The 15252-nt window shown below is 39.7% G+C and overlaps 1 protein-coding gene across 1 annotated transcript; it reads right to left on the bottom strand.

The window, feature by feature from the left end:
* Positions 1 to 7634: 7634 nt before the first annotated feature.
* LOC125314693 (actin-related protein 9-like) lies at positions 7635 to 9437 on the bottom strand. Its single transcript, XM_048277605.1, has 7 exons — positions 9373 to 9437; positions 9196 to 9268; positions 9000 to 9109; positions 8835 to 8894; positions 8664 to 8732; positions 7878 to 7970; positions 7635 to 7736 (listed from the first exon to the last, which is right to left on the bottom strand). The coding sequence occupies exons 1-7, from the start codon at positions 9373 to 9375 to the stop codon at positions 7635 to 7637; spliced, it is 510 nt and encodes a 169-aa protein (XP_048133562.1). The 5' UTR covers positions 9376 to 9437.
* Between the last annotated feature and the right edge of the window lie 5815 nt (positions 9438 to 15252).

The following is a 15252-nucleotide window of genomic DNA, read 5'->3' as shown; positions in this document are numbered from 1 at the left end:
GCCAACTGTATTTTCTGGCAGCACCATCTTTTCCCTATCGGGCACTTCTCAATATTAGCCAACCATTTGAGGCTTTTCCTTGTTAAAACATGTTACTAGACCTGTTTTGAGATTCGCTAAATTGATCAAGGAACATTATCCCATTTTAGTGAGGAATCGGTTCTTGCTTGTGCCTCTATTGGCATCCCAGAAGCATGTCGAGGGCTGCACTTTGTCAGAGCTATTTTTGCTTCGGCGATTCACTCTTTGCTCTCGTGAGATTGAGAAGGCCATAGATTTTCTCTGACTCGCCCTCCTACTGGAGGGATCATATTCTAATACCACTTGTCACAGGGCGACACTTTTCCAATCGCGGAATTAGCTCATGAGGCGCCTAGCAAGCCAAACCAGACCAACCTTCCTATCTCTTAGTTGTTTCATAGAGCACTTAGGCGAATAACTTACCCGTATTGGATCATACCATATCCAACTTAGCATGGGCATATGTTGTATCGAACGAGAATAGATTACTCTAGGATACCAAAACAAACAGAGGGAAACTAAGAGCATAGTCTAAAGCAAGTATGCTATCCCAAACTTATGGCGCTCCGGCCTCAAGGGACTGCCTTTTAGCTTTCAGACATGATCTTAGAACTCATCCGGCGCAATATTATAATTTCTGATCTACGGGATCCACTCTCGTAACTAGTTCATCTTTGGTCGGGATTTTAAGAACAAATCTCACTAAACTTAATCAAGTGAGTGTCGCGACCTAAAAATAAACGAGTTAATTTTCGGGCTAATGGATTATCAGGTTAATTAATTAACTAACTTAACTCGGACTCTCCCAAGTCCATACCAAATCGCAACTTAAGGTTCAAATAATTAACATGCAACGTGTTTTGAATTTGGAGTCGCCACTAATCATTTTCGGTAGGTTGATTAGAAACCTAAATAAAATAGCGGGAGAAAACTATCTTATTTCCGCGAACCGGAGATTTTGAATTCGGGGATTTGGTTACGCTATATTACTCTAACGCCCTTTCGGTACCATTTTCATGAAAAATATTTGATTTGGCAATTTTGATGGATTTTACTTGAAATTCAAAGATGCAATTTTTTTGATTTTTTCTTCTTTTTTATGGGGATGTAAAACTTTGTACGATATACACCATGGGTGATTTAGAAAGAAAGAAAACGCAGCCGATCACGAGTATTTACAAAAATAAATTAACATGTAATAATGCTAAAATTTGGAACACGTGGCATGTCTAAAATAAACAAACAAATGTTCAAACCAAACGATTACATTTTTGTAGATCGAGATGGAAATGATTACATTCTATTACACAAAATCTTACTCACATACACATTATAGTTCCCTTCAAGATCTCGGAGCTGGAAGAACGCGGCTGTCGTCGAAAATGGCAAGCAATGGCGTTGTTGGGTGGCGAGAGGCGAAATATGTATCGGGACTCGTCGAAGATGACGCTCGACTAAAACTCTTTTCTTCACTCTCGAATTTTCTCTTCTAATTTTTCTCAAGAACTCTCTTTTTCCTCTCTAAAAATTCCTCTCAAAAACTCTCTCAAAACTCTCTCAATTCTCTTCCACTCTCCCCCCTAAAAACTCTTCTCAAGAGCTCTCTACCTTTTTTATAGGCAAAGTTCTCCATCATTCATTCTTCATCTTCACTTCTTCACCTTCCATTTTCATCTTCTCTTCTTCATCTTCATTTCTTCACCTTCCATTTTCATCTTCCCTTCTTCATATTCATCTTCTCTTCTTCATCTTCCCTTCACCATCTTCCTTTCATTATCTTCTCTTCTTTATCTTCTCTTCACCATCTTCCTTTCATTATCTTCTCTTCACCATCTTCCTTTCTCCATCTTCTTTTGGTATTTGCAATGCAGTCCCCGAAGTTTCAAGTATTTGCAATACGGTCCCCGAAGTTTTAAGTATTTGCAATACAGTCCCCGAAGTTTCAAATCTTCTCGGTGTATTTTTCCATCCCGTGCCTAGTCTAGACGCATGCTAAATTAAGTGTTCTGCTTGCCCAATTATATGCCAATGCAATGTACGCTAAAAGTAAATATGTGAGATGATTTTTATAATTTTTATGCAAAAAAATAGATTAGTCAAAATTTAGGCGTCAACAAGTGAGGGGAGGGCTCCCAATGATTCCACACTTTGTTCACTTAAGATCCAGATCACTCAAAACTAGTACTTTTGTGGCAAGTGGAGAGCATACTTAACCAATCATGTTTGTTAAATTGAGAAAAGGAATCTGACTCTAGGGATACTGCTTTGAAGAGAAGAATAAAGGTTTTAGGGAACCATTGTAGGAAAACTTCACACCGATATAGAGGGAAAGGTGATCTCGATCCGCCCTTCTCTTAAAAAGGGATGCCTTATATAGGCACATTGCATGCTTAGGATGCTCTATAATTGAGCATCTTTGACACCGACAAGTGATCTTTCCACACCGAGACCACTTTTGTACAACACGTGTTTTTGACCACAGATGATCAATTATTACGGACATATAGTATACACATTATTGCACACTTAAGGTGGACTGAAATGGATGATGGAGACTAGTCATTATGAAGGGTAATAATTTGCATCATCACCGTCAAAGCTATCGGTCCATCTTTTGATAATTTGTAAGCCTTCAATAATTGTCTCTCTTCGTACTTCGAGATCAATCGCATCGGCTTCACGGATCATGAGGATTCCCATGTGAGATTGTAGGAACATCGGTGGAGCTTGATGAGATGTCTTGTCCTGGTTGGACTGGCCGAGGGTAGAGTTCAAAGGGATTCCGGGACAATGGACCTCCCCAAGGATCATACGAACTTTGTGGATCATCAACATTCGTGGAGGATTCTGGGCCGAGAAGAGTCCTGGCCGATTACTCCGAAATTCTTCAAGAGCTGCATATGTCTTGGGATGTGTCTTGGATCTATCCCATGAACAACTCGATTGAATAGGGCCAAATTTCTGGATGAATGATTTTATTGGCTTGGCACAAAATCCTTTGGACTTCTTTGTAGTCGTATGGGATGTTCACGAAGGGACATACTTTTGGAAAATGCAATGTCTGCCTTCTCGGCCATAGTCATTCGACCAAGAAAAAGAGGTGGTGGTGAACATGCTTTGCGTTTTTTGATCAAGAAACCCACACAAACAGCTCCCGATTCTCTTGATGTGCACAAATTTCATCCCTAATGGAATTCTCTCTCACACGCACTGTTCACAAGTCATAGCTTCGAATCTCGCACATCTTGTTAACCTTTATGACGAACTAACCACAGAGACAGAAGCTGATGCCAAAGCCACCACGTTTTGCGTTGATTGCTAACAAACGAGAATATTTGGGTCGGGTTCAGCCCAACCCAGAGGCACAGAGAGCCAAGGTCTTGATTCGATAAATCAGTCACGAAAGTACAATTAAGTCCTAAAACTTACAAGAAATGCAATCAAGTCCCCAAACAAGAACATGTTGCATGATCTTTCTTATTTTAGGGTTCCAGTTTTGGCATTGTTATACCGTTAATTAGTCACCATGTAATTTAGTTATTAAGTTGTGAGCTCTTCCAAATATCAAGTGCATCAATCACGTTTACGCATAAAAGTGAAAAAAAGAACCCTTTTGTAAGGAACGAAGGAAATAAATTTGGAGTTTCTCTTGTTAGGAAATCGATCAATTACTTACGGTTTTTAATTGATACATATATATAATCAGTTAACTCCTTGTATTTTCATTGCGCTTCATTTTACAAGATATAATGCTCCATTGACGAAGCAAATGTTTATGAGCTATTAATAGGAAAACCGTCAAAAAAATCATGAACTTATTGCATTGGTGTGTCCTAAAACCTTTATTGGTGCGTCCTAAACTTTTTATTGGTACCAATTCAGTACTAAACATTTTACATTGATCTAATTCAGTCCTAAATTTTTGCATTTGTGCTAATTTAATCAATCCAGCCAATTTTGACCGGAAATTGCCGACATTGACATCGATTGTCCTAAGTGACCGTTATACGGCTGACGCCGACATGGATATATTTTTTAATATTATTATAATAATTTTAAATAAATTTAATAAGTTTTTGGTTTTTTCTTCTTTTTCTTTTCTTGCATTTTTTTTATTGATGGTCGCCGGCCACAGCAAAGGCCCGCGAGCCTCGTCTAGTGATCGGCAAGGGTCGTCGGCCCTTGTCATTTCCCAATAAAAAGAAGCGAGTGAAAAGAAAAAGAAGAACAAAAAGAAAAAATATTCATAATATTTAAAGATAATTAAATAATATTAAAAAATATTGACGTTAGCACCAGTTATGCCACTTAGGACAATCGACGTCTATGTCAGCAATTTCCGCCCAAATTTCATCGAATTGACTCAATTGGCACAAATACAAAAGGTTCAAGACTGAATTAGCACAAATACAAAATGTTTATGACGGAATTGGCACTAATAAAAGATTTAGGACCGAACTAGTATCAACGCAAAATTTAAGATTGAATTACCACTAGAAAAAAATTTAGGACTAAATTAACACCAATACAATGGGTTTAAAATTTTTTTGACACTTTTCTCGCTATTTACATGGGTTAATCAATCACCTTGGTTCATGTGAAGACTAAATGCACGAGATTTAGACATGTGACGGAATCACAAAAACATCTTCCATTCCTATTCTTCTTGAAGGAATCGTCAATGTGTGCTTTCAAGGATCCGGCGATAAATGCTGTCATAATGGAGAAACAAGAAATTCTTATGTTGCCAACTCCGAGTGTTTGACTGATATCTTCTTGGGGCAACTTTCACTTAAAAGAAAACTCATTTCTTTGACAACCTTCATGTACCTCGTGTTTAGTTTCTTCTCTATACCAACAACGAAGGATAATACAAATATCACTACTATATAACCACGTGAAGTGAACTTCATCAAGACCCAGCTCGCTCAAAATCGATAATACCAAGTAACACTACTAACGGACACACAATGGTCACCAGCATGGGTCCCGAACATGACCGAGCAATCGAATTGAGAGCATTCGACGAGACGAAATCCGGGGTCAAAGGCCTTGTGGATGCCGGGATCGCCCAAGTCCCCCGCATATTTGTTCGGCCGCCCGACAGCGTGGCTTGGAGTGAGGATCGCGCGGACATCCCAGTGATGGACCTAGGACGTGCGAATGTGGGCCCCACCAGTCATGATGAGACGGCGCGGAACATCAGGCAAGCACTCGAAAAATGGGGTTTCTTCCGGGTGATCAACCATGGGGTCCGTGAGAGCCTCTTGGAGGAGGTGATAGAGGGGTCTCGCAGGTTCTTTGCTCTTGGGGATAAGAATGCATGTTAGCAAAAGCAAGGAGAAGAAGAGATTGAAGGATTCCATTCAATTCCTGCAGCAGTATTATTAAAGAAAGGGATATGTTACTAGCTTATAGGAGAGGCAAATAAGGCAATTACTTCACAACTTATTTATTGACTTTTGAAGAGGTCATTTTATTGAGAATCATTTTAACAAGGGTGGCAATCCTCCAAAACTCTTCGACAGATAGTCTATATTATGCTTTCTCAGAGAAATGCTATATTGCAATATGAATCTGACACACCGCCATCGTGCTTGAAAAAAAAGGTGGGAAGAAGTTGATATAAGATCAAACATACAACTCAACCTTATATCCAAAGTTCTACTTCAGACACACATAGACTGCGCCCGGTATAAACTCCTGAAGCAAAAAGGACCATTATAATTTGCTACTGCTCCATGCATTAGAGCTTAAGAAGAGGCAAACGATTGTCAACAAGATGCAACAAAATCCGCAAAAAAGCATTAATCTCAGCAAATTTAAGTTTGTCATTACATTAATTGAAGATCTTAAAGGTCCTTTTTTGGAGTTATCTTCAGCTACAGCAATGGTATACTACTTGTCAATCATAGGAAAAAAAAAATGATAAACCGAAGTTAAATCAGCCAATGAACCACAAGAAAAAATGAAGAAAAAGCATGGGAAGAAACCATAATACCAATTCTCTATTTATACTCGACCATATATTCATGCATCCACTTACAATACAGAGATCATATGAAATGCATAAGCGGAAAAACCAATAGTAAAATCTTCGTGGATATAAGCAACTGAACATAATGAAAGCAAAACAAATAAGTACCGCGATTGTCAAATGTCTCTGGCACTACAAGAACGGCAGAATACATATTCCTTTCAGATTGAGGTATATGCAATTTCTCCACCAACATCCAGTCCCAGAGAGTATGCAAATCCTCATACACCTGTGAAGAAAAATTATAGGGATGAGCAAGATCTTACCATATCATTCTTTTTCTACTTCACCATATCCATACAACTATCGTATCACGTAGCAAATGCATGCAATACTTTATGTTACAGGTGTTTTGCTGGATGGTTAGAATTGATTACTGATGAGGCTACAGATACCAACAAATCTAACTAAGCAATGTACTTAATGTGTACCTCCAAGGAGTGAAAGAGTGGAACTCAGTAATAATCAGACAGCAACTTCTTTCAACGAGTAATATTTAGGGTATCTCACCTGCTGCATAGGATAGTCTTGTGAAATGTTAAAATGACCTCTTCGGATAGGACGGCGGAAGCAGTAAGGCTCTGTGGGTGATATTTTCAGAGCTTCCTCACCACAAATGAACGGTCTGTATTTACGTTGACCTAAGTCCATATCCCCTCCCTCATGTTGGGCCAACGAAGTACTAGGCAAGTCTTCATCCTCTGAGCTATCTGCAAAGCAGAGGTGCAAGTCATATACAAAAGCACAAACTAAAGACTTTCTGCAGATTCAATGTCAGCCTGAAAAATAATCATACTGCATTACGCAACTCGTGTATGAAAAACAACCTTGACAATGCATATAGCTTCGCAACAATAAATGCAGGTGACACATAGTTTTGGGGGGGGTTGGGGAGGAAGATTGCTTCCACTTTTCACTCTTTAGGTCATTTAGCAAGCTTCACTATTTACAAAATGCCAAGACCTTTGCTATTAGCTGAAAGCCAGCTCCACATATCCTTGAATAAACAAGACAATAATGAAAGACAACCCATTACCTTATCAACTCCATACATCCTTAGACAAACAAAGGCACCGATACAACCAACAGAACAATTTTAGTAGACTGACTACAGGCTAGGAGCATTGAAGCTGGATGCTTCTACTCAAAAACATTAGCAGCTACAGCCGCTTTTGTACAGGAGGCAGAACTATATAGTATGCTCACCGGAGAAATAATCAGAACAAGCATTTACGTCAAAATTAGCTTCAGACACAATTGAAGGTTGACGGTCGGAAGTTCCAAACATTGACAGAGTGCACCATCCTGCTAGCTATCTACATTTTGGACGACAGCTTCCTCAACGTATGTTACTTAACACCCCCGATACTCCAACTTAGAGACAAAACAATCATATGGAATTTTTAGTTTATATCTACCTCACAGTTTCTCTACTTAGTTCCAAAATGACATATAGACGATCACTTTTTCGGGGTAGAGTCTCGTTATCCTAGGCATCTAGTATATTGGAGACATGCTCCAGCCCAGATAAAAGCTAAAAATCTTATATTGTTATGACAATTCAATCAACAGAAGCCTATACTACATCAAATCTTAGACAAGGGAATATAAGTACTATGTTGCCATTTTTCTTTGCATAGACAAAGCCGTCCATGATTTGACAGCACAGTTTCTGATTCTATGACATATCAATAAGTAGAAGCAGATAACATAAGTAAGAAGAGAAAGGTAAAAGGTCTGAGCCATAGTGAAGCCAATTAACTCAGAAAAACCATTAGCCAATGAATAGAAAAAAATAGTTATTATATAGACCTGCTACCGGAGTCGAACTTTGCCTCTCATACACATCCGTCCAAGAAAACACTGAATCTTTCCTACCATTCTGTGGATTATAAGCGTCAACACGTCCCATCTGTATAACAGGTAAGTCAGTTTTTCTTTCACCTTGCCTGACACAATCACAAATGAACTCCAATAACAAATATCATGAAGAAATTAGAAACTGAAGAATGCAAAACAATACACAAAAAAGGCAGCAAAGGACAATCATATACACATCCTTACATAGACACATAGACATCCTAGTTTGGGCAGACTTCCATTTTTTCTGGGCGGCGCTGGGTGATTTAATTTTATTTATTTATCAGGGAGCAGGAACTGAGCTCTGACAGTACTTAAATTCGGGAATATACTAGATCCAAGGATGCAATGACTGCAGTCTCCTCTTGGATGACAATGCAGTATAGATTTACACAGAACAAGAGGAGAAATTTTTAAGTTGTCAAGATAAAGGCATTAAAAATCTTTCAAGTCCTTCACTAACCATCAAAGAGAGGACAATGTGCTCGTAAAGACCAAAACAGTTCATTATCTTGAATACCTCATGAAGAAAACAGAGAACAAGTTGAGAGAATTGCCTTAAAATACTGAACCTTCGAGTAGCCAACTCAAATGAGAGATCAAAAAGATAATTGGACCATGAAAACAGCGAAGTTCAACCAAGAACGGAATCTTTGAAGATGAAGTTGGGACTTAATCTGCCATATCATTTTGAAGATTAAGCAGAAGCGATCTAGCAGCTCAACCAAGAGCGGAATCTCCATACCTTGCGCTGGAAAGAGCTGCTGTTCGTGACCTCCTCATCCAAGAACGGAATTTTCAACAATGATGCTATCTGGGGTACACTAATCCACATGTTAATTCTGAGAAAAATTCAAAAATATTCGAGGCATTTCACACGTCACAACTAAAAAACAAACAACAGAAGTCAACTCACAATATCATAAGCCTTCTCGCGCTCCATGTGTTGTGCCGTCGTAACTTGAGAATTGAGCATCTAAAAACTCTAAAACAACAACAAACCATCAATTCCGCAGTGCCAAAACCAGACACGCACGAAAAACCAAATGGTAAAAAAGGAAATCATGAAACGTGGTCGGACCTGATCTTGCACGTTTCGCTTGGGCACCTGGCTGGTGCACCGGGCGATGCAATGAGGGGCGGTGAAAGGCGCGTCCTGCTGAGCGAGGCCCACTCTGATGTTCGCAGAACCTGGAAAGCAAGGAACGAGCACGTTCAAGCTAAGGTCGAGCGAGGCGCTTACTAGTCGATTCGGCTGAAGCGAGGGGTGGGAGTACCAGGGTTGATGACGACGAGATTGGAGCCTCTCTCCGAGATAAGCTGCGAAGGAATCGCCGTCTTCAAATAATCCTGGAAAAAGGAAATGCGAGAGGCTCAGTGAAGAAGCTCAACGACTGGAGCAGTCATCAGAAGAGAGAGAGAGAGAGAGAGAGAGAGAGAGAGAGGGAGATCACCATGGCGAAGCGAAGCGAGGTCGAAGAGCTTTCTCGTCCGTCTCTCTCGCTCTCTCAACTCAGAGAACTGAACTGACAAATGACAGAAGATGATGCCCCCAGCGACGACGTTTTGATTACTGACGAACGAGGCCTAAACATAGAGAGAAACAAAAGATTATTTGGGTCGGTCCAGCCCAACCCAGAGCAGAGGAGGGAGAGCCGAGGTCGTTGATCAAAAGAAAATTTTCAAAAAAGAGCTTGAGTCTCATTTTCTCAAATAAAAAATTAAAGTAGACATCATTTTAAATATGGGTGTAAAGTATTATGTTTATTTCAAAGAAAGAAGGACCGACAAGAGAATTTTCATCATTTCCTTTTCTGATTCTTTTTCTTTTTTTCTCATTTGTATTTTTTTTCTCCTTTGTTTGAGGTTGGCGACCCTCGCCCGACCCTCACCGGCGGTGGCGAGGCGTCCCTTGTGGCTGTTAAGGGCGGCCTCGCCTCTCGGCAAGGCAAGGCCAAGAGAGACAATTTCAATAATTTTGTCGCCGAGTTCTCCGTGGAAGCGCTCGACAATCCTAAGGGGCCACATTTAATCGAGAACGCTAGAAGGAAATCATTAATCACCACCTCTGGCGATGAGGACGACGAGCCTCAAGTCTCGCACTAGGTAGTCGCGGCACCCCAACCATGGCAATGCTGGGGTCATGTGACCTCCGTGAGCCTCGCGATGAATAGATCTAGAGCAACGATGCGATCATCACCAAGAGTCGATCGGGGAACTAGAAGAGGCGTTGAAATTTCCCTTTTTCTATGGCCCAAATTTTCCCTTCGCTTGCAAGAATTTTACAAGAGTCCTCTAAGTTTTCTCTGTGAAAGAGAAGATAAACAAGCATTGCCCAAGAGAGGTAAAAAAGGCGAGGGTCCGGGAAAAACAAAGGAAAAAAAATAGAAAAGAAAAGAAAAGAAAAGAAAAAGAAAAGAAAAAAGAGAAAATCAAGCCCTTTTTAAAAATAAAAATAGCACTTCACGTCCTTATTTAAAATAAAGTCAACTTTAGGCCTTTGTTTGAGAAAATGAGAGCATTTTAGACCCTTATTTGGAATTTCCCCTAGATCCAATTTTGTGATTTTACTCTTGTTATTTCACCAAAAATAAATGAGTTGAAAAAAATTAAAATTAATAATCATTTGTATAGATATGGCTAAATATGTTTTAAATGATGAACCTTTTTATTAATTAATATTTGTAAGCAATACAAGTGGTCATTTTCAAAATATATGTTTGAAATTTTTTAAATAAACGCACATTTATTTATTTTTTTCTTGGGAAGATCACAATACAAGGAATTGAAATCATTTATTCATGGATATGCATAGATTACACACGTCGACGTGTACCGGTTAAGGTTCCATTCACGCATTCCACGGCACACGCAACTTGGGCGGCACATGTGATTTGTATGGTGAAAGCAAAACCATATGTTAATGATATTACCACAGAAGAAAATAAAATGAAATAACTAATGAATCTCCAAGTAGCTTCAAATATGTCAGTGTACATATTATTATGATTTGAGAGGTTTTTTTTTGTCAACCACATAGCATAGAAGTATCGCGACATTGCAATTATTTTAATTGCGGTTGGATTTTACGAAGAGTTTGTATTTATTTTGAAGTCAAAATATCCAATATAGGGCTGCTCAAGAGAGTATGCAAACCTAAGTACTAATCGGATTATTTCGGTTTTAGTACTTTTCTCTAGGTTAGTTACTCATGGTTTTAGTAAATATATTTTAGACAAATAATTAACTTCTTTATATTTTTCCTCATGCTTCGTTATATTAAATACAGTGTAAGAAACTCAAGTTATTCGCCTACTTTTCGATTGAATCGGCCCGAATAGGAGTTGGAACACTCTAAGAAATGAAAGTGCCCGGTTCTTTATTCGATCGGCTAAAGCAAGCTGAATGTGTATGATATTTCTCGTATAAGTTTCATTGCACATGTCATAGCATATAAGCTTGCATCAAGTCTCAATCAATGAGACGAATCAGTAAGATGATCCTCAACTATTGATCATTTTCACGAACGGAAACCTCAAAGGTGCACATTCCCCTTTTTTTGGTTAAAAAAAGGCTCTTCGTCGACAGCTGACTTTAGTTGGCCCCTCCCCGGAAGAGGCGGACCGGGCCAACACCTCTAAGGGCATGAACCATATCGCTTCAAACAATTTTTAGACAGCTATAAAAATTGTAACTCACCCACTTTCCTTTCCTCATTCTGTCCTTCTTTCATTTATTGAAAACCCTTCTCCGATCATTCCAAAATAGGAAAGATATAATTTGTTAATGAAAGAATCAACTCTTATTTCAAATCAATTTCCAAAAATTCCATTTTCAGTTCACGCCGGATACGAAGACGACGTGGTGGAGGCGGCAGATTTGAGCTTGGTAGGCTATCGGGGAGGGCTCTTGATAGCGCGAAAGAGCGGGAGTGGCTCCTGGAGGTGATGTAGTAGAGGCATCGGATCTAAGCTTGGGAGGCCATCGGCGGGGGCTCTTGGGAGCGACAAAGAGAGAGTGGATCTTTTAGGCGACAATTAGGGTGTCGATGGTTCAATTCATTTTAATTTTATATGCTTGAACCGAATCAAAACTCGTCTCAAATCAAGCTGAATTAAAAAACTCAATTTGTTTTGGTTCGGTTTTCAGTTTTCAGTTTGATTTTCTAATTTTTATTTTTATTTTCTTTCTTTATTTTCTTTTGTTTCGGATCTCTAGTGGTTTGTTGTGCGTATGTTGATTCGATTTCCGCAAAGAATGTTAATGACGGTTAAGATGAAAGCGAGCCTTTGCTTTGTCAACCACCAGGAGCCCAACCTCCGTGCTTCGTTCTGCCATTGCCACACGATTCGCCGGCGTCGCATCTCTCCGGCTTGGTCGTCTCCTTCGTCTGGTGCCTCGCTTCCACATCTACCGCCAAGGGACTTGATTTGGTCGAAACTCATCCATGGCTGAAGCTGACCTCTTCTTCCACCATTCAACAGAATATCCATGGATTGAAAGTGTGGAGTTTTGTTCTGTCACGAGATGCAACCAAAACAGAAAGGATTGGGTAGAAGATGAGAGAGACGCGGAGATGAAAAGGGGGAGATAGAAGCCATCCACTGCTCTCATCCGGTGAGAGAGAGCACAAAGATGAAAAGAGGGAGAGAGAAGAAGAGGAGCCTTCCACAGCTACGATGAGAAGTGAACTGTGAGAAAGGAGAGTGAGCACGCGCGAATGGAAGAGAAAGACAAATTAAAATCCGTTATCCAAACCGAACCGATTTGTTAAATTATCCAAATTCTTTGATTATCAACTAAACTAAAAATCAAACCGAACCGAGGAAGCGTTTGTTTTGCAAAAAATGAGCGATTTGAAAAATATTTTTCGAAAATATTTTCGTCATCGATAACATTCTGTGCCCGACTATTTTTGTAGACAATGATAAAATTTTCTATTTGTTTATTTTTGTAAGAGATATAAGTGATTACTTTTTGGAAAATATTTTTCAAATCACTCATTTTTCGCGAAATAAATGCACCCTAAAAATGCACGAACTTCTGGTTCGGTTCAATTCAAGTTTCGATTCGGTTCTAATACTCCTTGTGACAACGGAGGCGGAGGCGGCTCGAGATGCGACCGGTGAGGCTCTTGGGAGCGAGAGAGGTAAAGTAACTTGAGAAAAAGAAAAAAGAGTGGCTTCGTTCTTTTTCTTAAAGACGCACAAAAGAGAGGAGAGAGAGTGCCGTATAATTGGAGAGAGAAAGAGGGCAATGGTCATAGAGCCATGCTTGATCGTGGAGGGGCCGACATATAAAATATTTTCACGGCGGAGCGAGATCGGAAAGCTTCTTGTGACATCCTGAATTCCGACCCACTTTCGAAGCTATAAATGAATGAAATATCTCATTGATGTATTTCAGTCTAATCTCACTCAAAGTTGATTCCTCTTGAGCAGACTAACCAAATGGGAATGGCTAGCTAGGAAAATCAAGTACGTGGACCTAAGAACTTGATCCTGGAATGACTCTTTGGCCATGAAAATTGTCGAGAGAATATTCTAGACCAATATAGGCCGATCCTAGAATGATTAAGGAACGATTTGGATAATACCCTACGCTTGGATCACGGGTGATTCCGTTTGACCTCGTATGGGTTCCGAACATCCCTAAATTATTTTCTAATGATCGTGTCCATCGGGACTAGTGATTAACCCTCGCAATTGAATGACAACCAAAGTCATCATGGCTCGAGAAATTCTTAAACGTGATATTAATCACGGGTCGATACGCGTAACTCCTAAAAGCCACCCGTTAGTTTGAGATACGTTAAAATTTCAATTGATCGAGATTGATCACGAATCGAGCTTCGTAATTTGACGTCGGGCCTTCGGGGGTTTCAATAATTAAATTTTGGACATTTCCTCATCCAGTGTACGAATTCTTCGCGGTTCGCCCCAAAGGATTGAGGAAAATAAAATTTGGACTAGAAATGGGAAATTACCCATTTACCCTTGGAGAACACCCAAATTTTCACTTAGGCTTAAGGGCATTTTGGTCAAATAATCCCCTTGACCGAAAATAATGATTATTCCTTGGTGAGAAATTCCATTTTTGCCCCTCTTGCATTCAAGACACCAAAATATCTCTCCCAAAATATTATCCTACCCTTTTATTATTAAATGTTGGTTTTCTTCCCCAAATTTTTCAAGACCACACTCTCTCTACCCTATTTCCTCTCTTGGCTGAAAATCCTCTCTCACCATCTTCCATTGCCGAAAAATTTCTAAACCGCCGCCAGTGTGGCCTTAAATCGCCGGAGCTCGACCACCGCCATGAACTACCGGGAACCACCGGATCTTGTGGGGTTTTAGCCGAGCAAAGGAAGTCGCCGGAGCTGCCGGTTGGAACCAAGATTTTCTCCCGTTTTTTCGTCGGAAAACTTGCTAAAATAGTGGTAAGTTGGTCCCTAACCTTAGATTAGGTATTTAGGATGCTAATAGACTTGAGATTGAGTATATTTGGGTGAAAAATTGGTTGTTTTTGCTCATTTTCTTGCTTTGGCCGAAAATGAAGATGAAGGGAGGAGAGAGAAAGATGTTCTTGCATGAATAGTGAAATGCAATGAGTAGAAATGGACGGCTAGGATTTAATCTGGTTGATCTTGCTTTACTTGGATGGCTGACATTGAATCTTGCTTAGGAAGATTAATTTGACGGCCGAAATTAATTCCTGTTATATTGTAGATATATTGTGTGGTGGAGATTTATTGTACGTTGGTATAGTATAATTATACGGTACATATTAAATGCCACGTTAGTATAGTATAATTATACGGTACGTATTAAATGTATGTTAGTATAATTATGATCGTACGGTAATAATTAATTGCTATGTTAGTATAATTCCGATCGTGTGGCGTAGATTAATTTTTGTGGTGACAAAAATTAATCGTGTGGCCCGATTGGCCATTGGTCTACAGTGACCTAATCGGGTGGTCCCGATTTATTAATTCTTTAATGTGAGTGAATCACGTGGTACCGATAGAATATTTCTTCGGTATAATTAATCGAGCGGTCTCGATTATGTGGAAGGGAAAAATTGGAAAGATCGTGTGGACCCGATCTTTTATTGGAGAAAGTTGGGAAGATCGTGTGGTCTCGATCCGCTAATTAGGAAGATTAGCGGGATCATGAGATGAGGATTGATAGATCGGAAGGATATATGTGATCGTGTGGTATCGGATGAGCGATCGAGGAATTATTGGGATTAGATGGTCTCAACATGGAATTATTGAGAGGAATTGTGGAATTTTAGCCTGAGGCGTTATGACGCGGGCTCTGTTATCATTA

The sequence above is a fragment of the Rhodamnia argentea genome, chromosome 1 (genome assembly GCF_020921035.1).
Source record: "Rhodamnia argentea isolate NSW1041297 chromosome 1, ASM2092103v1, whole genome shotgun sequence".
Classification (NCBI taxonomy): domain Eukaryota; kingdom Viridiplantae; phylum Streptophyta; class Magnoliopsida; order Myrtales; family Myrtaceae; genus Rhodamnia; species Rhodamnia argentea.
This window is presented reverse-complemented; position numbering and strand designations above follow the sequence as displayed.

What these genes read in the sequence shown, in the direction of transcription:
- LOC125314693 (XM_048277605.1), bottom strand. An exon ending in GCGAGAAGGCTTATGATATT is followed by an intron (nt 8,733 to 8,834) that starts GTGAGTTGACTT and finishes AGTGTACCCCAG; the next exon opens with ATAGCATCATTGTTGAAAAT. An exon ending in AGAGGCAAAGTTCGACTCCG is followed by an intron (nt 7,737 to 7,877) that starts GTAGCAGGTCTA and finishes GATATGTCATAG; the next exon opens with AATCAGAAACTGTGCTGTCA.